The 24,219-nt window shown below is 37.2% G+C and overlaps 1 protein-coding gene across 1 annotated transcript in view; it reads right to left on the reverse strand.

The window, feature by feature from the left end:
* Nucleotides 1-262: 262 nt before the first annotated feature.
* Nucleotides 263-24,219, reverse strand: part of NNT (nicotinamide nucleotide transhydrogenase) — a 42,838-nt gene continuing 18,881 nt past the window's right edge. Inside the window, exons 14-22 of the mRNA XM_066568804.1 lie at nucleotides 22,574-22,769; nucleotides 21,755-21,988; nucleotides 19,640-19,800; nucleotides 18,537-18,716; nucleotides 14,318-14,477; nucleotides 12,885-12,966; nucleotides 5,248-5,366; nucleotides 4,447-4,562; nucleotides 263-3,188 (exon numbers count right to left, since the gene is read on the reverse strand). Coding sequence (XP_066424901.1) covers nucleotides 3,039-3,188; nucleotides 4,447-4,562; nucleotides 5,248-5,366; nucleotides 12,885-12,966; nucleotides 14,318-14,477; nucleotides 18,537-18,716; nucleotides 19,640-19,800; nucleotides 21,755-21,988; nucleotides 22,574-22,769 — 1,398 coding nt within the window. The 3' untranslated portion in view covers nucleotides 263-3,038. The remainder of the gene's footprint in view (nucleotides 3,189-4,446; nucleotides 4,563-5,247; nucleotides 5,367-12,884; nucleotides 12,967-14,317; nucleotides 14,478-18,536; nucleotides 18,717-19,639; nucleotides 19,801-21,754; nucleotides 21,989-22,573; nucleotides 22,770-24,219) is intronic.

Consider the following 24,219-nt stretch of genomic DNA (forward strand, 5'->3'; position numbering starts at 1 on the left):
AGTGGAAGCAAATCTACATGGTATCTGGCTCAAAGGGATAGTATTCATCTCACACTGCAGCCACTAGAAAATTAACTACTCAGTTAATTAGCTAGTCAATTATTATAGGTTTTCTTTTAACTTCTTTAATCTCAAAAAAGCAACACGTATCTTGTTCAATCACTCTCAGTTGTCTAACCCTTTTCATTCACTAGAAAAGCTAAGTGAAATTGCTGTGGTCAGGTGACAATCAAACCTAGAATGAAAAAATGCAAAGAACCAATGCAATTAGAAAAGAAAAAAGAAAAATAATATTTTATTATGATTTCCATTCACTACAGCTTCAATCTTAACATCTTTTGGTGGCAGCTTGATTATTTTAACTTTTAAAAGTAACACTGGACTAGTTAACTACTCAGGAAAAACAACAGAAGAAAACAAACACAGTGATCAACAGAGAAAAATAACTGAATTTTTATTAGCACTTCAGCAATTATCTAGTGTTCCACGGTAAAGCACATGTTAAAGAGAACCGTGGTACTACTTACCCAAAGTAACAGAATGGGGTTTTTCTCCAAATACAAATGAAAAAGTGTTCCCCCTCCCCCATTTGCTATTTTTTAAAGAAAATCTAGATCTTTTATTAGCTGTCTATGAACAGAGACATGATGCATACTGCAGCTGGATACTTGAAGTTTGACAAGACAAAAATTAATGCTTTAGCATGTTAGATCCCTTCAAATTCCCTTTTTTTCTATTGCTTAGATAGGAGGGATATGGAGAATTAATCCTTTGTCTTCCCTCTTCTCCAATTTCCCTCCTATTTTTTATAGACCTGAAGGAAAAGTTGAATACAATGAAATTGAGAAGCCATACGTGCTACATTCAAATATAGCTGTCACAGTGTTTTAAATTAAAATTCAATTACAAGCCTTTTCCTGCAGTATACAACATAGTGCTTGCATGAAAAATTTTGTCAAATCATAGAAAAGAGATCTGCAAAAATGACAGATCTGCTATATATTGTTACATTTTTAGTGTATTACCTGTTCAAAATCTGTGTTTTAAGTGATCTTCACATAAAAACAGAGGTAGCCAAGAAGAAATGCTGTATTTTATATGAGGTCTCTATGCATGGTGTAATAAAAAAATGTTTGTTCTCTCGACCAAGATGGATTAATTTCAAGACTTTCTTCGTAATAGTTTGTCTTCTCTAACACAAAGACAATGATTTCTTTTTTTGCCTTTTCACCATGGACAGTTGCTGTATCATTATGGAAATATGACAAATTCATGTTATTAGGCAAATATTTGAATTTCAGTCAAGGATACTTACTAGAATAAAAATGAAACAGCAATCTATGTCATAATTTAAATTTGCTGGACTTATTATGGAAATTAAACAGTGCTTTTAATTAAATTAGTGAAAAGTCAATCAAAGCACTGGATTTTGAGTTTAGTATGTTTCTGTGCTGTCCAAACAATAGCTTATTTATTTAGAAAAAAATTCCAATGAACTTCAGCATCTTAAATATAGAAGCACAGAACAGCTTGGACTGTAAGGGACCTTAAAGACCATCCAGGTGCAATTGGAACCCCATGGGCAGGGAACCTTCTGCTAGACCAGGTTGCTCAGAGCCCCATACAGCCTTGGCAATTCCAGGGATGGGGAATCCACAGCTTCTCTGGGAACCAGTTCCACTGCCTCACCACTCCCACAGCAAAGAATTTCTTAACATCTAGTCTAAACTCATCCTCTGTTAGTCTGAATCCATTCCCCTCTGTCCTGTCACTACATGCCCATGTGAAAAGTCCTTCTCCCGCCCTCTTTGGGGTCCCCTTTAGGTACTGGAAAGTGCTACAACGTGTCACCCATGCCTTCTCTGCTCCCTGCTGAGCAGTCCCAGCTCTCTGAGCTTGTGCACACAGGAGAGCTGCTCAGGGCCTGTGATCAGCTTAGTGGCCTCCTCTGCATTTGTTCCAACAGGTCAACATCTTTCTTGTGTTGGGGGCCCCAGAGCTGAAGACAGCATTCCAGGTGGGATCTCACAAGAGCAGAATAGAGAGTGAGAATTCAAATGTGGTTTTTTTAGCATCACAAGAATATTAAGAAAGCATCACTAAGCATCACTACTACTAAAGTAGTAAGTACAATTAAAAGCTAAGTGAACAAACTGAAACACTGTGGTCCAAATTCTGTGAACAGATAGGTATGCAAGACATTCTGCCTGTGCAGAACTGGACCATATTTTTTCTCAGACACTTAAAAAGGCAATGATTGGAAATGATGGACAATTTAGCAGCTGCTTAAAATAGGTAAGCAGTGCAAGTAAATGTACATTTCCTTGTCAGACTTGAAGATTACTTGGCAAGTGCCTGATATCCTGTGTTTCATTTAACATAAGTGTGCACCATAAAAAGTGGAACCGCATTTTAAAGTAAAGTAACTTTCCTAAAATGTTCCTGATTCACAGCATCCATACAATCCCCAAAAGAAAAAGAACATTATGCTTAGATCTCAAATCATGTACACATCTAGTTCAGAGAATGTCCTGAGTTTGAAGGGACATGCAAGGATTTTCTTCTGCTTGCATCTGTTTGAAATTAATTTTTAAGTTTTGATGAAATCAAAAGTTGCATTGTCAATACCAGCCAAAAAACAGCTTTGATGATAAGACTGAATACAGTTTTGGCACAGTATTTTTTAGTGAATTTCCATGACAGAAGTACAGACAGTAAGGAGAAGGAAGTCAGTAACTATTTAAAGATGGCCATGAGTTATTAGCTCCTTCTTGTAACAGCTCAATGTTGACCTTAAAAAAAAAACATTTTTATTCTCTTATGCATTGTCTCATTGGAGATTTAGTTTGAAGGGCTAATCTGCCCATCTTTTTATAAAAGTCTATATCCCCTGACTGAACTACATCTCCTAGGAGTCAATGCAGTCTTCTCTAAAAGCCAGCTGCCTTAGGACATTGAGAGATGCTTCCACCTCTCATTTTCTGTGACTTCTGTGACAAAACTGTAGTCGGCAATATGAGCAGAATATAAATCAGTATTTAGCTTTGGTATGATTCCCTGACTTTGGCCTGCAGGGCATCACAGGTCTTTTTAGCATCTCCCAACAACATGGCAGTATTGGGCTTGTAGAAGATGGGATTGTCCACCGCTGCATAACCAACTCCCAGAGATCTCTTCATTACAATGACCTGCACATAAAGAGTTCATGTTTGAAACAGCAAAGCACAGCCACCACCCTTCCACAAACAAAGGCAACACAAAACCAACAAATAAAGAGAAACCTCTGACCAAAACAGGGTGCTCACTGCTATGAAAATGTATTTCAAATTTTAATATAGAAGATGAATTGATATCCAGACGAATTTCAGAAACATTTTCTTGTTAAAAACAGTGTTATATTTCAGATTAAGAGATTGTGGACATTGCACATGCATTTACTTTATTCCATGTAATAAAATCAAAGCATGGCATGTCCACTGATGACCATGACATTGAAGGGTTTTGAAACTTTAATTTTGAAGTGTTGAATTCCCTGATAGCAACAAAATTCAGATAAGTGTTCACACCAATACTTGGTGCAACAGTGTCTTTACTATTCATCTGTATTACTTCATACATAGGACATAAAAAAAAATAGCCAGTTTTATCTATTGAGTGTATAATTAGTTAACCATGGCATCTTTAGCAGAGAAACTGAGAAACTTTATCTTAACTGTGTCCATTTTTATTTCTCAAATTGCAATACATAGCACACTACTATATCAAATTGCAATATCAGCACACACTGCTGATAAATGTATATGCCTGAGAACTTGAATGGATAACCTACAGAACAACTGAGGCCAGGACTTCATTCAGAACAAAGTATCAAAGATTTCACACCAAAGAAACACAAGTATATGTACTTTAGATCAGAGCAAAACTGTTAAGGTAACTACCCTGTTGGTTCAACTTGGACAGTCTAAGTACTCTACTTGTCTCAGCCATGCATTTTTTAGGGGTTTTGTTTGGTTTTTTTGAAGGGATGTTTGTTGGTTTTTAATTACTATTTATTATTTTATTTAAGCATACTATTCATTCTTGTATTTCTACCTCAGTATTAAAGTTGTCAACTATAAACTTAACAAAACAGCAATTAGTACAGAAATGTTTCAGGGCTGTGGATGTAAGCAGACCACCATTTATTCTAATCACATTCTAGTAGAAGCAGCCTAATTGATCTTTTCTACTGCAGTCATCATTGGTCTCACTAAAGCACTTGATGATGATTCTAAAATCATGAAAAGTGCATCACACTTGCAAAGCACTGACCATTTTGTTGGACAACCTGAAGAAAAGCTTCTTGTGGAAACCAGAATAGTGGAAGAATCCTGTTAGCTTATCCTACAAACCATGTTTTTAAAAGCTTGCTAAAGGTAGGTGATAATTCAACTCCATTAATCTCACCTGTTTGGACTTCCAGACCTCAAGAACTGGCATTCCAGCTATGATAGAGTTCGGATCTTCCTGAGCTGCTGAATTAACTGTATCATTTGCACCAATTACAAGGACCAAGTCAGTCTCTGCAGCAAGACAAAGAAAATAACACTGATGAAAAATTATCTGAAATTGAAACATTGAGGCTGATGCACATTCTAGGCAGAAGGACCCCTAATGGTTAAGCCTGCTCACAAGTATTTTACAGACTTCCCAAGCAAATTATATGTGAGGGTTCAAATGTGCTGCCAGCTACCTCTAACAAACTACACACATTCACAATCCAATTCAACCCTGCCACACAAAATTTAGAACCTTTTTATATTTAAATGTGGCTGAATACACACATAACTTCCAAATTTTTTTGTGCCTCGCATTTCTTTTGAATATTCTTCTGAAAAACCTTTAGCAGCAAACTTCTGCCTTTTAAATAAAAATGTAAAAAAGCAAGAAGTTGCCAGTACAATGCTGTACATGACAGAGTCAAGTCATCCACAATAACTGACCTAAAGAAGTAATAATAATTTTCCTCTGCAAGGACAGGGCAGTAAGAGATAAGGATACAGCATTTGCCATTTACTTCACAACTACAAGAAATTAAAAAAAAGCTCCCCCTACCTACCACCCCCACAAAAAGACCTCTAGTTCTCTACAAAGAGAAACTGAATGGCTTGACTTCTTGACTTTCTATTGCTAAAATCCCTGTGCAGTGCAAAAACAGAATCAAATCAATCATCCAATCTAGTGGAAGCTTATGGCTCATGTGCTAACCTGGGAAGTCTTCATTGATTTCATCCATTTCCAGTACAATATCATAGGGAACACCAGCTTCTGCTAGCAGTACGTTCAGCTGACCAGGCATACGGCCAGCCACAGGGTGAATACCAAACCTAAAAGGGAAGAAACTCCATTAATAAGTTTGGACTACTGTGTTTTATACATTAAAACTGTCACCTGTGACTTAGAAGGCTGAGAAGTTCTTAAGTACAAGCACAAATGGCAATTAATGAAAAGAATCTGTTAAAATTTAACAGTTCACCTTCCAAGCAGTACTGTATTTCAAACCTTGTGACAGATTCTTTTGGACTTTTAACAAACGATCCTTTTAACTCCAAAACTACCATCCACATTAATATGTTTTTCAGGTCCTTTACATCACTGAAAACACCACAGTGTTTAAATAAAATTACCATGAGAAAGGCAAGAGACCATGCCACCTTTCTGAAGCAAAACTACTCCTAGACCTAGAGATGCCCTTAACAAATTTCTTTATTGATTGACTCAGATATGTCTAGAGTATGTACAAGAAACACTTGTACGAACACTTTCAATCCAACAGAAAAATTAACAGCACAAGACTTCAAGCACAAGAGAATGTCTAGCTGAATTAGGTTAACATGCCACTTTCTTCTCCGGATTGACCTTAGGAGGAAATGAAAAGAGGACCAAAAAAAGGATGGGGAGTGAAAAGGTAAAGAGCTAAGAAACAGTTTAAGCATAAACATTTTTTAAAATGTTTTCAGAACAGCTCAAAAACAACTTAGAGAAAATACACTGCTCATGAGTTACTAAAGCTTCAGACAGACCAACAGACCTGGGGTGCTCAGGCATGTATGCAGCTCCCTAAGATTAAAAACCTGAAAAAGCCAGAATGGAGATGTTTAGCTACTGGTTTAGCTGCAAACCAAAGACGTATTTAGTTAGAAGCAAATCTGTTTCCTGTTGTTACTCTTCTGATCATCTACTGGCCCTTACAAGCAAGGAATATACATGCCTACTGTCATGTGCACTTTCTGTCTTTCCATCTCCAAAGCTATCACCAGATGGAATGCTGACTCATGCACATCAGAAGTGCCTCAGATTAAGATTGTATGGGGCTGAAGATAATGTTTAATTCAGAAGTCTACAGATACTTTGGAAGAGAAGGAAAATAGTCAAGAAAAAGCTTGGATTTTTGAATTATTGGATTTTGGAAGAGAAACTTCTGAACAGAAATCCAAGTAAGTCAGGAATTAAATGAAAGTAATTCAGAATTCTTCAGAAAGGAGAGAATTACTAATAAATCAATTTGCCATGACAGATAGATTGTCATATACTTCTATTTTTAATTCCACTGCAATGGGAATGACTGACGGACCACGAGTGACAGTCCAATCAACCCAGATCACTTGTGAATTAAAGACTGAACAAATACATCCTTAAATGGGCAACTGAGCACTCCATCATCAAGGCAACATTAATACAATAAAATACAAGACAATTGGAACTCCAGCAACAAAATTAAGGACATATGATTAATCCACATAATACTAGATATAATACAGCTTTAAGCTCTAGGTCAAAGAGTAGGATAAAAGCTAGTTTTAGAAGGAATGCTTTTAAAGAAGAACAGGAATAGATTGTATTCAACTAGTAAACATTTGGAACCCTGTTGCAAAGGCTAATACCTAGAATCAGAAGGAGAGTAAACATACAGCACAAATTACTAACAGCTTATTTTTCACACCACTCACTCAGTAACACAAGCCATGTGTAGTACTGCAGATAGATCTTAAGTATACCAAATTTGATCACTAACAGTACAGTAGGAGAACTCTTATTCTGAAGTACCCTTGAGAAAACTCATCACTCCTCTGGCAGTGAAAATAGATTTTCCAACAAAATTCTTTTTTGTGTCTAATAAAATTATTTGAGTGCCTTTGTGACCAAAGCTGCTTTGGCAATACACAAAACAAAACACTCGTGAGGTTTCTATTAAGTACTATATACACATACAATCTTATTTCAAGGGCTGGAAAGCCAAAATTTAAGCTGCCAAGAGAATGAATTTCACCTTTGACTTCGCCATTCCTGGCAAGAGGCAAGGAAAGAAGAAAAGAAAGGGCAAATTATCTTCATACAGGAAGAGTTATGGCATGAACCATCAGTAGTTAGAGACTTCTGACAGACTCTGCTTGAAACCACATACTGTGTATTCAAAAAGTTTGAGAAAGCTGCTCATACAAAAGCTTTTTTGGACAAATATTGAAGTGACTCCCAAAAGTCTGCTTGTAAGAGTCTGTTAACCAAATATGACAGTAGTCTGCCAGTACTACTCAAAACTGGATGTGCAGGAATGCAAAAAAAGAGAAATTTAAAATTATAGCTTCTCTAAGACACTCACTATGTCACAAGGTAACACTTCAGACACTGAAATCAGCCTATCCAATAGAAAGCAGGATTTAGAATTCAGGTAACCATGCAAAATAGATACTAAAAATCCTTGATGGCTCCTAATAAGTCTAATAAAAGCAGCAATCTTGTCTCCAACTCACAATAGCAGCAGTTCTTCAAAGTTACGTGCATTTCAGCAGGAACATTTTGTTACATATGCTGTCTCAGATGTTCATAACATGAACCTCATTCATATTCAAAAATTTAACACAAATTATTTTAAAAGGGAAACATGTTTTATGGCAATAGTGCTTTCAAGTGAAAAATTGCGAAGTTTCTTTGATACTCTTTTGTCATCAGTAATGCAGGAACTCCCTTAGATTGGTTTCTTTAAAAATCAAGAAGAAATCTTAAATCACAACACATAGTTGTGTATGACTTGAAGCATTATTCTAGTATTTCACTGAAACACAGAATTCAACAAGAATTTTTTCTTTTGACCTTGAAAACATAATGTGGGGCTTGCTTACCACCAACAATTGTCTAATACTGAAGTAAGTGTACATCACCTTGCTACTTAGACTTCACAGGTAAACAGCTTGAGGCAAGGATATTCAACTCTTTTAACTAGCGTCTACTGAATACCTTTTAGTTTTATAGTTTTATAAAGACAACACAGCACACAAGTTTATGTTTTGAACTTTTTTAAGTAATACAAAAAGCGCAGCATTTTATTTTAAATTTAGACAAAACATCTAAAACTCCTGACATACACATATCTAGCACTTTCAGCAAAGAAAACTGCATTTGGAGTTGAGTGGGATAGAAAGGACTGAAGGTGGCTGAAGTAGTATGAACTCAGCAATATCAAAAAGAGAGCTATAGCATGAAAAATGATTGAAAAATCTCAAAATATAAATTACTTTTCATACAGCTTATAAAGTCAGTATCTATCCTTATTACAGCTGGCTAAATAACATTCCTGTAATCAAAAGTGAAAGAGCTGGCTCGCAATAGCAGCACCTAACCCACAACAGAAGTGTTTCAAGATCACTTCATCAATGTGAAGATAGGGTTCCAGTCATTATACCAGAGCTGGGCAGAGCAAAGTAACATCTGCCTGGTGCCTAAGTGAGCTTACTCAACAATTTAAATGTCATATTTGCCCAAGGGTTTGGCTTCACTTACAGGTTCTCACATCTCATTCACTTTATTTAGACACCTCTCTGCAGCTCTGTTATCAGTAAAAACAAGAATCCATCACTCTAGGTAACGGGAAGGGAAAAAAAGCCACCAACAAACTATATGAACAGAGAAGTACATCATTCAAGTATTCCACATCTTGAATCCTGCCATGTAACAGTTGCAGTGCAGCATGACTTAAGAGTATAATGTTTATCATAGGTATGGACAACTGTAAGTTACAAGCTAGCCCAGCTAGCTTAGACTTACTGTCATGCTGAAGGCAACATATGCCCCCAAAACCAGTCCTATGGCATGGATCCAGCTTGGTGGCTCTGCTGCAGTCAAGCCAGTTACATTTAAATTAAGTTAGACAGCTAAATTACACATACTTAAGTAAGGGCTGGTACTGGCTCCCTATTTCCAACCACTATAGCTTATGACAACAGGGGCAAGATGCAGATGGATCTTAGCTCTGCGCAATAGCCTTCCCAAGAACCCAACTACAGGCAAAAAACAAGACCCTGCTTCCACAAAGCATCATATACTGACCTAGTAAGGTCATCCAGAGGCGAGCTGACACATATGGAACCAACAGCCCACCTACAATACTCCCCCAGGAGAACACAGTTACAGCTGCATCCTTGCAGAAGCGATCAGGCACTGCATGGTTCACAAGTTCTAACTATAGCAATAAAGCACTGGAGCTAAACAGACCTGTTGGACTTCAGCTGTCCCTTCATGTGCAGCATTAATAATTCAGAACCCACACACCAAAGTTGATTACAACAAATCAAGAACTGACACACAGGTACAGTTTCTGTTTTCGTGCTGTGTATAATAACTCAGCTTCCCAGAAACCTGCACCAGCACAAACTGTCCTTATGCTTCCTCTCATCAGTGACAATAATTTCCATCTTGCACGTGAGCTACACAGTGTGTTAAGGCTGCTTGGGACAGCATCTTAACGGCTCATCCTTTAAAATTCTTCTAGATTTTCTTGTAGAGCCACAACAGATGATGGTTTTAAATTAATACCATAAATAGTTTTAGGTAATCAGGCTTATTTATTAATTTGCAGATAAATGTGTAACTGATACTCACACACATGTTCTATTACTTACAAGAAATTAAAGAGTGGAGAAAAAGATCAGAACACTAAACACATCTGATTAGAGTTCAACCACATATCAATAAGAAAACTTTAAAACACAGGTACAACATTAAATCAATACTACCATATTTTCAAAAATGTAGAAAACTCTTGTTTTCATGTTGTTCAAAAGTAATTACATTCTCCATCATTAAAAGACAGAAATCCAAGTCCTTCAAGATATCTACCTTTAAAAAGGTAAAAAACCCCAAACCAGCACACTAACTTCCTAGCAACTATTTTGAAAAGCTGTTAAAGAGGCAATGTGCATGTCCCTAAACTATGAATTCCCAGAAAATCAACTTATTAACTATGTAATTATTTAGAAAGTCTGCATGAAGCATAATTTTAGGAGTCCTTCCATACCAAAATGAATTTTTCTTATCAAGAACATCTTATTATGCAGGAGAACAAGACACATTGACAGAAAATGTCTCAAGAAAGTTATACTGTGGTAAAAACTAGGACAGTTACCTGGATGTGGATATGGAGAGCATCAACAACCCTTGCATATATGAGAACATACAGTTTTAGACTGTAATTATGTTTTTATATACAAAGTTACTACAGAACATAGTTTTATTATATTGGAAAAATCAGAATTTCACAACCAGAGTTCTACAAACAACATTATATGTGAACTTCAACATTACTGATGAACTTCAGTAAGGCAAGAACTTTCAACAATTTACTTACTTCTAACTTTGCAGAAATACAACACCAGTTGTAGAACAGCCATTTCCTCTCCAAGGCCAATAGATTCAGGGGGCTATGGGATTTAGCCTATAAAAAGTTTTGTTGTTTATCCATCCATGACAAGGGAAAGCTATACTCAAGGCTCAGTAATATCCAGCTTTCTCTGTGACTTTACTAATGCATTAAAGATGTGATCTGCTGCAAAACCATCTCAAGTGAGCAATGATGTTAGCTATGCAACTGAGTAACTAAAACAGTCTAAAGTTTCCAAAATCTCTCCTGTATTTCTAAATTTAAATCCTAGTCAAAGGTTACGCATCATGTTATATAATCTGCAGTCTTCAATGAGAATGTTATGGCTATAGGCAAAGCAAATTAAAACAACAGCTTCTCTGGATCAGTGGTGAGCCATGAAACAAAAAACCAGACCATATGACAGTCGCAATTTTTCTTGGCACACGATGGGCATTACAGACTGATGCAATCCTGTGTCCATGCTGGCAGCCCTCCACAGCGTGTGTGTATGAGAGTGTCACTACATCTGGATGGTGAGTGCATTAGGGTCCCGAGGCACTCCAGGCCTACTGAAACCAGAGGACAACAGCTGCACTCAATGAACACCATGGGAGCTCAGCAAAGTGATGAAAGGCCTGAATTACCACAAACTGTAAATACAGATTTATTTCATTAAAATACTAGGTAACCACTGCAGCGATCCCTTCCTGAAATTGATTCATTTTAAGTATAAGCCATTTATTTCAAGGATTCGTTCACTTTTCTCCCCTGCAAAGCCAACATAAAAGGCAAAACCAATTTTTTTCTTTTTTTTTATTTCACCAAGGTTGGTCAAAAAAGAGCTAACCCCCCAGAAGCACTAAAAGGAAAGCCAGAAGTGTACAAGACTGTCATCGCATTAGCCATGAAAGGGTTTTTTTGTTGCACAACTAAGGCGCCCTCAAATGCGATCTGGACACAAACAGAGCTGTTGCTAAACATGGAGAATCTAGGTGTGAAGACTGTTCCAGGAAGCAAATACACCACCACAAACCCTCATTTCTCATGTATGCACAAACAAATACATCCATAAAGCAATTTTATATGCAAAATTGCAAAATCCTGGTTAAACACTAACAAGTTATTGCTGCTAAACCCTAGAACTCTACTGTTACCCGACACAATGCTGTAATATGCTGCAAAAGCTTACAGGCAACTTTTTAATAAGATTGGAAAAGTAGTGGAAGAAGAAAAACAAAACCAAAAAACTCTAATTACTAGAGGAATGATTCCAAAGGGAAGTCACCATCTAATTGAAATAAACATATGGAAATCAGAGAATGAGTCTGGCTAACCAGCATCTGCCAAAATACATTGTTTGAAATGAAAACTGAGCCTCAATTGATTTTAAAATATTAAGTTATCATAAATAGAAAACAAGCAAAATTTCAAACAATCAGCAAGATAGACATAATGTTTGCTTTCCAGTACTTTGAGAATCTATAAGGTCTACAGAAAAACTGAAGGAGGAAAGGACTTGAGGCCAATACTGGAAACCTAAGAATTATCTTTGTTTTTTGGAATAGCACTCCAGCAGAATAAATTCATGCAACTGGAGACATGCACTCCCATAATCCTTTCATGAGATGCTCAACAAACTCTAATAGCAGTCTTGCCTGCAACAGCAAAATCTTACAGGAGCCCCATAAGTGTAGGATAAGTTGCTTAATGGTTAGGACTATCTGCCATAAGAGGAGAGGCTGAAATCTGGGATTCTTCTGCCTGCAGAAGAGAAGGATCAAGGGAATCTTATCGCTGTATATAAATACAGATGAAGGGCATCTATATTAAAAAAAGATAGAGCCAAATTCTTCTCAGGGATATTCAGGGAATGGGCAAGAGGCAACAGCTGCAAATTGCAACACAGAAAAAACTGGTTTTACCCTAAGGATGACTAAACATCGTAAGAAACTGCCCAAAAGAGGTTGTCAGTCTCCATCAAGATATTCAAAATCCAATTGGACAAGATTCCAGGCAACTTCTCGAGTTGATCCTGGTCTGAGCAAGGGGGCTGGATGAACTAGATAATCTTCAGAGGTGTCTTTAACTTTGCTATTCTGTGCCTCTGTCAATGCTGAAAAAAAGGTTAAACCAAAACTAGCGGTTTTAATGGAATGAAAGAAAACAAAACAAACCACCTGTAATACTTCTCATCAAGAAAAGCACTTACCTAACGTTTTTTCCTTGTTCTCTCAACATCTTCACCAGATCAGCTATTGGGTACTGAGCTTTTGCTGCACACAAGCCATAACCTGAAAGAATTCCAAAATTTTAACATATTTTCCTGTTTTAGTGCAGAAAGACCAGGTGCAGACAATAAGCGCACCTTCCACACACAGAGATGTTCTCATTATTAAAAATAATGAAAGAAATTTAAAAAACACACATCAGATTCTCCTACATTCCCAGCATGACCACTGTAGTTAATCTCTTTTTTGATCTCCTGACCACTTACAGTGATTTGACCAGTCAAACTACAAAAGCACTTATTTCACCTTCACAAAAAGACATGTTCCTTTCTATATCAGAAAAGGATGTTTCAGACAGGTATTTTGAAAAATTGATAAAAGGGTGACTGTCAGGTTACTTCACAACCATTATCCTCAACAGAATTTCAATCTGCTTAATGCAAATCTAGTCGCTAGATATGGCTTTTAGCAGCAAATAATGTTTTCAGTCTCTCTGAGCTAATTCATCAGAGCAACCATGTCCAGGATAAAAATAAAAAACATTTATTATTAATGGTGTGCTCAAGGTTTGACCACAGGAGAAAGAGGCAAACTCCTTCAAGACAATTGCAAGCTTCATCAGAAAAAAAGGTAGCTTACCAAATTAGAACCCTACCTCACTGATGGTCTCTTTAAATTTGAAGCAAAATGAAAGATAACTTTGTATTTTAGCATTCTTCACATTCCAGTGCTAGAATGAGTTTAACATGATAGTCATGCCATTTAGTTGAAGGAGAAGTCTTAAACTGTCCCCTATCTGAGTTTTCCTTTCAGGGAACGTACTACTAAATGATGTGAACAGCCAACATAATCATTTCAGACAATTCAGGTTTTGGTTTTCAGGTTGGGTTTTTTTACTTTAATTATAGTATTTATATTTACCACATTTTGGACAGGGGTTTTTGGCCTTTCTTTTTCATAAACAAATGCAGAATTGAACAAGTACATGAGAAGTGTAAACAAAATCCTGTCTTTCAGGATTTAACAGATCTGTCGGTACAATTGGTACCACTGGTACTGTAGTTGTGCTTGGAATTCAGTTAATTTTGTGTACAGCTGTTATGGTGTAAGCTTAATTTACAAAAGATAGTCTTTGTTCTGAAGAATTTAAAATGCAAATAAAAAGGACAAACTTTGAGGACACATACACAAAGAAAAATGAAGTGGCACACATCTCTGCACAGGGGAATGATATCTGACCAGGGAACAAAAACAAATCACATGGACCCAGTCAACATTTGATATGCTGCTGCCATACTGCAACCTCTTTGCTGCTACCTTTTTTTGGTTTGTTTTGTGTTTTTGTTTGGTTGGGATATTTTTTTTTAAATCACATCTTCTGAACATCTTGTTGTATAAGTCAAGAGAGTCTTACCTGGAGTAATAATAATGCTATTAGCTTCTTTTATCATTTCAACTGCATTGTCCAAATTGATTTCTGTGTGAGTTCCAGTAATTTCCATGGGTTTCCCACCAGCTGTTGATGCAGTGCCATAGCCCCCAAGAATCACATTTGCAAGGGAACGGTTCATAGCCTAAAAGATAGGATGGTTTTGGTCATATAAAGATGAAATCCAAATATAAAGGTGAGACTCCACAAAGAAAACTTCTGAAAAAGACTTCTGAAAATATTGAAGACTTCCTGACAATAGTCTTTATAAGCTGGTTTTGCCTTCTTATAATCCAAAGACTCTTAAAACAGGGTCTTTAAAACAGTTTACCACGGCCATCACCAAACATCAGCTTCGAACACATTACATTACACACATAGTGGGAGAGCACCAATATTTCTCCAAAACAAAGAACAAAACTATGCAAATAGCAAATATTGGTCTCTTTTTGTTCTTAAAAGGGAAGAATATGAAAGAATGCATGTTTGATGACAGAGTTTCTAAAAATTTTTTTACATTGGTATATACACACACACATTTTTCCAAGATATTTTCCATAGTTTTTAACCAATTTAACATGTAAGCACAGCACTGCTCCATGACAGCATGGAATCCACAAAACTCTTACAGGTAGTACTGAAGCAAAACTGCTACAGCAACAAAACAGGAAAACACAAAAGCAGCTAATCAGCCACACTGAACCAGCCACATTGTAAAGAACTGAAGGGGGCCATTGACTTACTGGCTGACCACCAAAGGAAAACAAGAGATTTTAACTAGAATGTTTAAGAGAAGAACACACCCTGAAAATCTGGCTCCATTAGACACATAGCCAGGAAAAGCCATTGGCTAAATGCTTTCTTTGGCATGCCTGCTTGTGACTGTGGTCCCAAAGCAATATCTGTCAATAACTGGAAATAGGAAAAACTTGTAACTGCAGGGGAGAAAAAACTTTAGAAGCAGGAAAGGAAGAGGATAAAATGCTTCTTTAATTACACATATGAGTCATACATCTTCTGTACTAGCTGAGAAGCCACGACAAAATTTAGGAATGAATCTGGAGAGTCACAAATATAAGTAGGAGGAAGCACAAAATTGTGCTTTCAGATGTCCATTCTCCACTGACATTTCAAATCATGCAGCTTCACAGTTTTTTTACTATAGTCTCAGAAGACGTGCCATTCTTTGAATTTTATTATCTAGCAAATAAGCAAAATGATGATGTTAGAACTTCTGTTTTTCCTGAGAAGTCCTCACTGTTTCAGATACTGCAAGGGATGCACACAAACACGGTGACATCAATATTTTTCACTGTCTGCAGCACACACTATTTCACATATACCCTGAGAACGCACTGCCTTTGGCATCTATCTCAACATTTTAGCAGTTGTGTCAGGTAAGACAGCCTAGACAGAAGAATACCCTCTGCAGATGTTGCACATGCCAAGCTTACAGGGAGGAGAGCACTTCCTACACATATCTACACCAAAAGACAACAGTTAGACCAAGTCAAAGGGGAAAAAAAAAAGAAGATAAAATATTATTAGAAATCTGAGAAACAGCTAAAAGCAAGTATAAGATTGAAGTACCCTTGCCTGGCTCCACTGCAAAGAGCCAAGAACTTCCAAGAGAAAATGCAGAAGGCAGAGAAGAGCCAAGACCTTATCAAGCAATCATTAACCAACATATCTGGGACAGTGTGAAAACTCTTCTGTAGCCTCTTCCACTTTCTTTACCACCACACACCACAAATATGGAGGTATAAAGTGCAAGCTTCATCACTCACTGATAATCCAACAAGTGGCAAAAAGCCCTCTACGCTGAGCACAGACAAATAACAACAATGGTCAGGAGTTTACAGTCCAGGGAAAATTAAATACCTGAATCCTGAGAACTGCAAGTGCTTCCACTGTGCCCACAGAAACTTCACAGCTAGTATACACAGGAATGGTCAGCATACAATTTGTAAGACTAACACAGTTTGTCCCCTCTCTTGCTCTGTTTCATCAACCCAGTTAACGGTTCCTCTTCAACCTTAAGTTTCTTCTGCATCCGATAATGAGTCTAATACCAGAATTGCAATCATCAAATATTCCCTCTGGGTAAAAAAGGAGGGACAAGGACATGCTAACAATCAAGTGTTCTGAATAAAATGTATTGTGTTGGTGTCTTAAAAGAGTCACAATTCACAGGATAAGCAAACAGTACAGGCCTTTGCTTTTTGAAGTTAAATTCCCTGTCTTTAACTCAGTTATCAACTGAGGCTTTAAAACATTAGCTGGACTGACTTTGGATAATTAGGTAAGTGTCAATAAATATACTAGTTTTGACAGAAATCATACTAAAAAGTAGGGGGGGGAAACCAAACCAAATAAAAAACCAAAAAAACAAAAAAAAAAAATCCAAAAAACCAAACTAAACAAACAAAAAAACCCCACCCAAAAAATGAAAAAGAAAAAAAAAAAAAAAACCCAACCAAAAAAAGAAATCGACAAAAAAATCCCCCCCCTAAAAAACCTAAAACCCACAGGAAAAAAAAAAGGACAAAAAAAGGGGAAAGGGAAACTTTTGCTTCATTAGCACAGGTTGAAACACCAAGTGCAGAATTTATTGAAAGTCTTAAGCATTTCCTTCTCCTGAAATGCAGCTTCAAGACAATGATACTGAATCCCCTGATTATAACAATGCTTTCTAAAGTAATGATTTCCATTAAAGGAAGTATAGCAGAAAAGAAAAATTCTGGGCTAAGAGCATGTTATTCTGCTTACTGTGCAGAAATCATACAAAATAATTTTCATTTTACTGGTTGATAAACTTCAGTTGTCTAAGCTTATATAAAGCAGCACAAGATTTCTAGACACTACCTCAAAAACTAAACTTCCTGTAATCTGAGAAATATTGGGGAAAGCCACTCTGTCACTGCCTAACTATTTTGCTAACTACTCCCCCAGGCTTCCTATTTACCTAGGTTCCTCCAACCAACTCTATAAGTATTTCAAAACTCTCTTGTGAGTGCTAAGAGAGTGAGCAATATTAAAAAAGGAAAGAGACAGTAAAACAAAAATGAAGGTATAGATAGATTACTGGTAAACACACACCAAACAGTTCACATTTTCCCTGAAGTTTACAGGAATTTGATTCTTAAAAGAGTTTTTATACTTGTGTTATCCATAAGCACTATTTTTCCACTGATGTGGACTAAATTCCTGAATGTATACAACTAAATACATGAGCTACATAATTTGATTTCCTTTTCATAAGGAGAGAGAAAATGCTCAAGAAGGAACAAGATTCTTTGCAATTCATACTTAGAATTGTTAATTTTAACTCACTTTCATGTAGTTTTACAAGAATACCTTTTTAAGTTTTTCTGAAGTTTTTCCTCAAGAATGATGAAAAAGAATGATACTGAACACTCCTAAAATGGTAACAATACTATTTATCAGTGGAGACGAAGTAAAAGATGTTTGTCAGAGCTGACCAGAGGAAAACATCAGACAGGTGATCAGTGGCACTGATCACACAAGAGCACAGGGGCAGAAACAAAGCAGGATTACACAACAGAGAATGACAAAGTTGGCAGCTGTGGCACTGCAAACTGTTCTCTTTAAACCATTACCTCTCCATCTTTGAATACAAGGCCTTTATACAAATGTTGCAGAGAAAAGGAGGTCATTACTAATAGCACAATACAACTCACACCGAGATGAAGCTCAAGCTTGCTGACACACAGCACTGAACCCGTGCAGGCCTGCTGCCACCCCGTGGTACTCTAAAGTAGCTGCTCTGAAGAAAAAGGCACACTTTTCTGCACTCCAAAAACCAAACTGTAAATCACTGCCTAACCAACAAACACACTTCTTAAAGTAGCTCCTGCTACATATTAAATCTAGCTTAAATTTAACCACATTTCAGAAGCTGTATGACTGAAAAAAAATAGCTGACCACAAGTAATCATACTTTGAACCCAGATTCAAATCCTTAATGCTTAAGTCAATGCAAGGGCTTTCCTCAGTTTTGAGATATGTCTCTCACCAAATCAAAAAAAAATTACTGACATCTAGTCCAACAGTTTCAATCAAGAATTTTCTAGTCTGTAAACATCTAACAGTTTGAGATCCATTGGCTTATCTTCCTAAAAAACATGGTTAAAAAGCTTTTTCATTACTCAGCAAACAAGCAGAGTTTCTGTTGACTTCTTACCACACACATGATGTAAGAGAGGATGGCCCCAGAGGAGCCGATGAGTGCACCAACAATGGTCAGCAAGTTGTTGTTCAGGAGAAAGCCCTCAGCACACAAAGCCCATCCAGAGTAACTGTTCAGGACAGTAATAACTACAGGCATGTCAGCACCTCCAATAGCTGCTGTTAAAGTGACACCCTGGAGAAGGAAAGAAAATACTTCACATCAGCAATCACTAAGGAGAACACTCAGAAAAGACACTCAGCCTGCAGCACCGAAAAATAAATATACAGTCATAGAATGGTTTGTGTTGGAAGGGATCTTAAAGATCAGCCAGTCCCAACTGCCCTGCCTTGGGCAGGGATATTACCCACTAAATCATGTTGGTTAGGGTCCCAACCAACCTGGCCTCAGACACTTCCAGGAATGGGGCATCCACAACCTTTCTAAGCAACTATCACATTACTTAGAGCCTATTCAAGCATTATCAGTGTAGGTATTCAGGCTGAGAATTGGACTCATCAAATCTGCCTTTTCAGAGAGGACAGGAAGGTACCCCATCATTTAATGCTCAGCTGAGTCACATTTTTTTACTTGCAAAATTATCCTACTAGCTCCATGGAACTGTTCATACCATTATGGCATTCATATTGAACAGTCTTGCAGGACTCAGTTTACAGAATGGCAATATTCAAGGTAAATTTTGCAACACTGGCGTGCACTGGCATACTCTGGTGTAAGTGAATGGCAGAAGTTACACAAGGACATCATCTCAAGAGGTTATAATAATAATCTGTAAATCCAGAGCTCTTTTAGGTATTTTAGGGATTAGCTTTCTAAAAAGTCTTCTCTAATATCACTCTGTCGTATAAAAAGCTTCGTTAATCAGCAGCTGCAAAAAGTAAGTATAAAAATGCATTCCGTTCTCTGGAACACTTCTGGTTTACACCTAGATCTAGAAAAGTCAGTTGCTACTCGTTACAGCAAGTTACCACACAGGCAGGCACCATGCTCACTGTGACTCAGGATGGCAAAATATAATGCATAAAGAGGAAACTTGCAGGACTGGAGAATAAACGCCGTTTGTAACTTGTTTCACTTTCTACAATTCCTCAACTTACCATTATGGCTGAGAGTGCTGACACAGAACCCAGGCAAGTAATTCCCGTGGTGTAAGAAGGATCAAGCATGTAAGGTATCATCCCACCAAAGCTGGCAGCCAGCAATCCTGCATTCAATGCATGCCGACCAGGCAAGAGCAGAGGTGCAGAGCTCAGGATACCTGCAATCAAACACATTTTCAGACATGAACATGTACATTCAAGGAAGCCTGTTGCTAACGTTCAGAGAAGACTGAATAACTCAGCAAAAGAAAAATTTAAAAAGAAAAAAGGGAGGGGTAGAAGATAAAACAAGTTAGTTGAAGCTGAGATTTTCTGCTGACTCAGAACTGCAATACATTCAAACTTCCTCTATATTCTCAAATATTCTTCTTTAAACTGTATTTACTTCTTATTTCACTGAAGTGCTCCGGAATGGCTAGAAAAATCTTTTTTCCTTTTGAAAAGCCTTTTTATTTTTCCTTCAACAAAGCCCTTCCACTTTATCTCCAGGTCTTTGTATGTTGAATATGACATATAACAGAAGGAAGCTTTTAGCTGGAACTTCTACACAAGGATTATCTCAGTCTCTCAAAAACTGTGTGCTTAAAAAAATATGACTACACAGGTAACACCAAGTACAAAACATTCCTATTTTCAAATGCATTAATTTCACAACTACCCTCAGTCACACAGAACTCCCACAGCTTCCCACATCTGCAGAAAGTTTAAGGGAAAAGGCGGTTCAGTATTTGTGTGATTCAGTTCAAAAAGACAATCAGATTTATTTCATACTAGGGCTTGTTTTTTTTCAAACCACATGACAAAGGGTTGAAACAATGCATGTTTCCCAGTAATTACTTACATCAGAAATAAGTGTCTCATTTAGATTTGAGAAAAAAAATTAATTCTCATTTAAAATTCATTTTAATTTCATTCATTTTAATTTCATTTCATTCATTTTAATTTTCTCATAAAAAATTCAGAAAAGCTGAATTCAAGGGAAAGAATGAACTGACAGTCTCAGCCAGGGGAGTCAAAGTGTGTGACTTACTACCCTTTTCCATACCATAGGATCAGTAGTTTGCTAATACAGACAAGCTTCATATTTCATACTATGATGATATGAAAATGCAAGGGAGAAAAAAGTAAACAGAAATAGGAGAGCAGGCTCAAACAGGCAGTGAAGTTTACCAGGAACATGCGCACAAATCACTGAGGAGATACAATGGAGAGAGATAAAATAACTCAGAGGAAATAAATTAATAACTACTTAGCAGAGATACATCAGAAATACATACTACTGACAAATCCTTCAAAAGATTATTAGAGAAGACAGCTTTCCATCCTTGTCATATTTCCTCCTTCAAAGGCTGGTCTCACAAACATTGAAGAAAGCAAAGAGATGTTTCCCAAAGGAACTATTGCAAAGTTAACAACAGGATTAGTAATAGGAAGCTCTTAGCCCAAAATTCTTAGTACAAGTATTATTTCAGCTTCTCAAAAGCTGTGTCCTTACAAAACCAAAAATAAATGCAATAAAGAAACCTTCGCATCCATAACAACCAGGAATTAGTGAGCATTTAACTTAGAAAACATATTTGCTAAAACAGCAAGAGGCATGGCGCATGGAGTCTGTGCAATAGGTAAATAGACAGTGAACTGAATGGTTTAAAGTGAGGCAGCCTCAATACTGCAGGCTGCCTACCTTAATGAAGATTGCAGTGTTAAGAACAAAATCCTAGAAGCATTACTAGCGCTCAATGAATACAGTAACATGAGAGTTTCAATCAAAATTCTGCTCAGAAATACAAAGTTGTGATCATAAAAGTTCATTAAAATGAATTTGAGAAAAAGCATCAGGTAGTGTCTAAACACCAAAGCAACACTTATTTCTAGACAAGATGAATAATAATATGTCAAAGCACTGAAGACAATCTTTCATAATTAAAGCTGTACACAAATTAAACAGAATTAGAAACAAAAAAGTACACTCGTAAAAATTAAACATTTAAAACTTTTACCTGGTCCAAAATACAATGGTTTTTTTCCAATTACATAGCAGTCTGAAAGTAGAGCCAAATCCCAGGGGAAGAAAAACCCTTTAACAAATATTTAATTCTGAGCAGGTCTCACCTTGCAGTTTTCCATACGCAACAAGAGAGCCACTGAATGTCACTCCACCAATGTACGTGCCAAGATACGCCACAATCTTGGTGAGGTTTGCAGCAGGGTTGCCGGAGAAGTGAGGATATTCAATCATGTACTCTGCTACACAAGTGAGCACAGCAGCCAAACCAACCAAACTGTGGAAAGCAGCCACTAGCTGAGGCAGATCTGTAATCTGGATGCGTTTAGCAATTGTCAAACCTATTGAGAGTTGAAGACAGAAGGGAAGTCTTAGAAAACACAGCCCACCTGTTCAGCTAGAAATTAGTACAGGATGGTTCAATGTGCAATGATTACACATACACAAGTCTGTTCCAACTAGAAATCCCTATGGTATTGAACCAAAGGTTGCACATGTGAATTTTGTGCATAATGAAAAATAGAAAGATTAAAGCATATCATGTGCTAAGAAGCTTCATCAAATATTGAGAAATTCATTGTTTTCTGTGACAAAGGCACAGTGTGAAAGATAGAATTTGGCAGTATTCGGTCAGGAACTGAACAGAAGTACAAAGCTGGGCAAGATCATTTACCTCTGGACACAAGTTTTCCTATCAGAGATGATATGGTCCCACTTTTCAGTCAGCACATTCCTTATCACATTGTGAAGCATTAACAAAAGCCCTGACAGTTACAATATTTTGCTCACACAGTTGCCGAATAATTTTGCACAAGCCACAAATGTCAGTTAGTCAATTCACTTGGGAGCTATACTGTATTTTATGTATATACAGGTTGCACATATGCATGCATGGAATATAGACTGTTAGTTCATCATACACATACCTATGGTCCCACCAAGTGCCATTGCACCTGACATCTGTGCCAACAATGCAGGAGTGGGATTAAGGCTTCCAAGAGTTGCGGCTAAACCTCCTGCAACACCAATCATACCCAAAGCATTTCCAAGACGAGCTGTTCCTTGGGTAGACAAACCCGCCAGGGCACCAACACAGCACAGTCCTGAGCCTAGATACATCACCTTTAAAGTAAGAAAAAACATCAGTATGAAGTAGTGACAAATTGCATTGCTATAAAACATCTCTGATAATTACACAAAATGACTGATTTCTCCAGAATGTGTTTAAGTCACAATTCTTAATTAAAGTCAAGAAACTTTACAGGATGAGGTTTTGGCCAATTAAAATGTGATATCTATAAAGATTTTTCCTCCCTTGATGACCCTTTTTTATCTGCAAAATGACTATCAACTAAAGCCAAACCAATGTTCCTCATCAGTTCAGAAGCAACCTTTCCTTTAGCACACAAATCCAAAACTATATGGTCCTCTTCATTATGGGGATAGTTTCATAATTTGTCTATGGCAAATTTGAACTAAGAAATAGCTTTGATAGTTCTGAACTACCAGCAAGAGTGTGGCCAGAAGGAGTAAAACTGTGATCATTCCCCTGTAGTCAGCACTGGAGAAGCCACACGTTGAATCTTATGTTTTGGACCTCTCACTCCAATAAAGAGCAAGTCCAGAGACGGTCAACTGAGCTGATGAAGCATCTGGAGCACAAGTCTGATGAGGAAGGATTTGGGGCTGTTAAGTCTGGAGAAAAGGAAGATCAATGGAGACTTTATTACTCTGTACAATTCCTCAAAATGAGATTGTAGCCAGGTGGGAATTGGTCTCATCTCCCAGGTAACAAGTGAGAGGACAAGAGGAAATGGCCTCAAGTTCATGGGGAAGGTTATATTAGCTATCAGGACATTTTTTTCATGGAAAGCATGGCCATACTTTGGAACAGGCTGCCTAGAAAAGTGATGGAGTCACCATCCCTGGAAGTGTTCGAAAAAACTTGTGGATGTGGTACTTGAGGACATGGTCTAGCGGTGACCATGGTGCAAGGCTGACAGCTGGATTTGATGATCTTAAAGGTCTTTTCCTACATCCTTTTCCTGCAATTAATGATTCTGTGGCATTCTGTAACTGTTGTTTGCTAAAAGTATAAACAAACTTACATGAACTGAGCTATATATGTCCAGATAATTGACAAAACACAAATACATTACAAGCCTCTGCCATAACAGTATGTTTGGATTCACTTTTTCCAAATGCGCAAGGCAATATAAAGTGATTTTTCTTACTATTAAAACAAATGCAAACAAAAGTTTACTATAAAAAGTGTTATAGGTAAAATCCCTGTACATCCCTCTGCACTGAAAACTGATCCCATCCTTTTTTAACTGTCATGACAAGTTGAACTTTCAGAAACATTTAAAACAAAGTCTGATTTCTGAAGTTACTGTATTATTTAGACGCAGTTTAGGAAAACAGTCCAATAAATAAAAGCACTTGCTATGTGAACACAAAACCAAACAACAACAGAGCTTTTAAAGTATGTTAGCTATATGACTGCAAGCTTACAGTTAATCAGCTTCAGATTGGCCTTGTGGGAACATGCAGCTGATGGAAAGACCTTGGA

The sequence above is a fragment of the Molothrus aeneus genome, chromosome Z (genome assembly GCF_037042795.1).
Source record: "Molothrus aeneus isolate 106 chromosome Z, BPBGC_Maene_1.0, whole genome shotgun sequence".
NCBI classification, from domain to species: Eukaryota; Metazoa; Chordata; class Aves; order Passeriformes; family Icteridae; genus Molothrus; species Molothrus aeneus.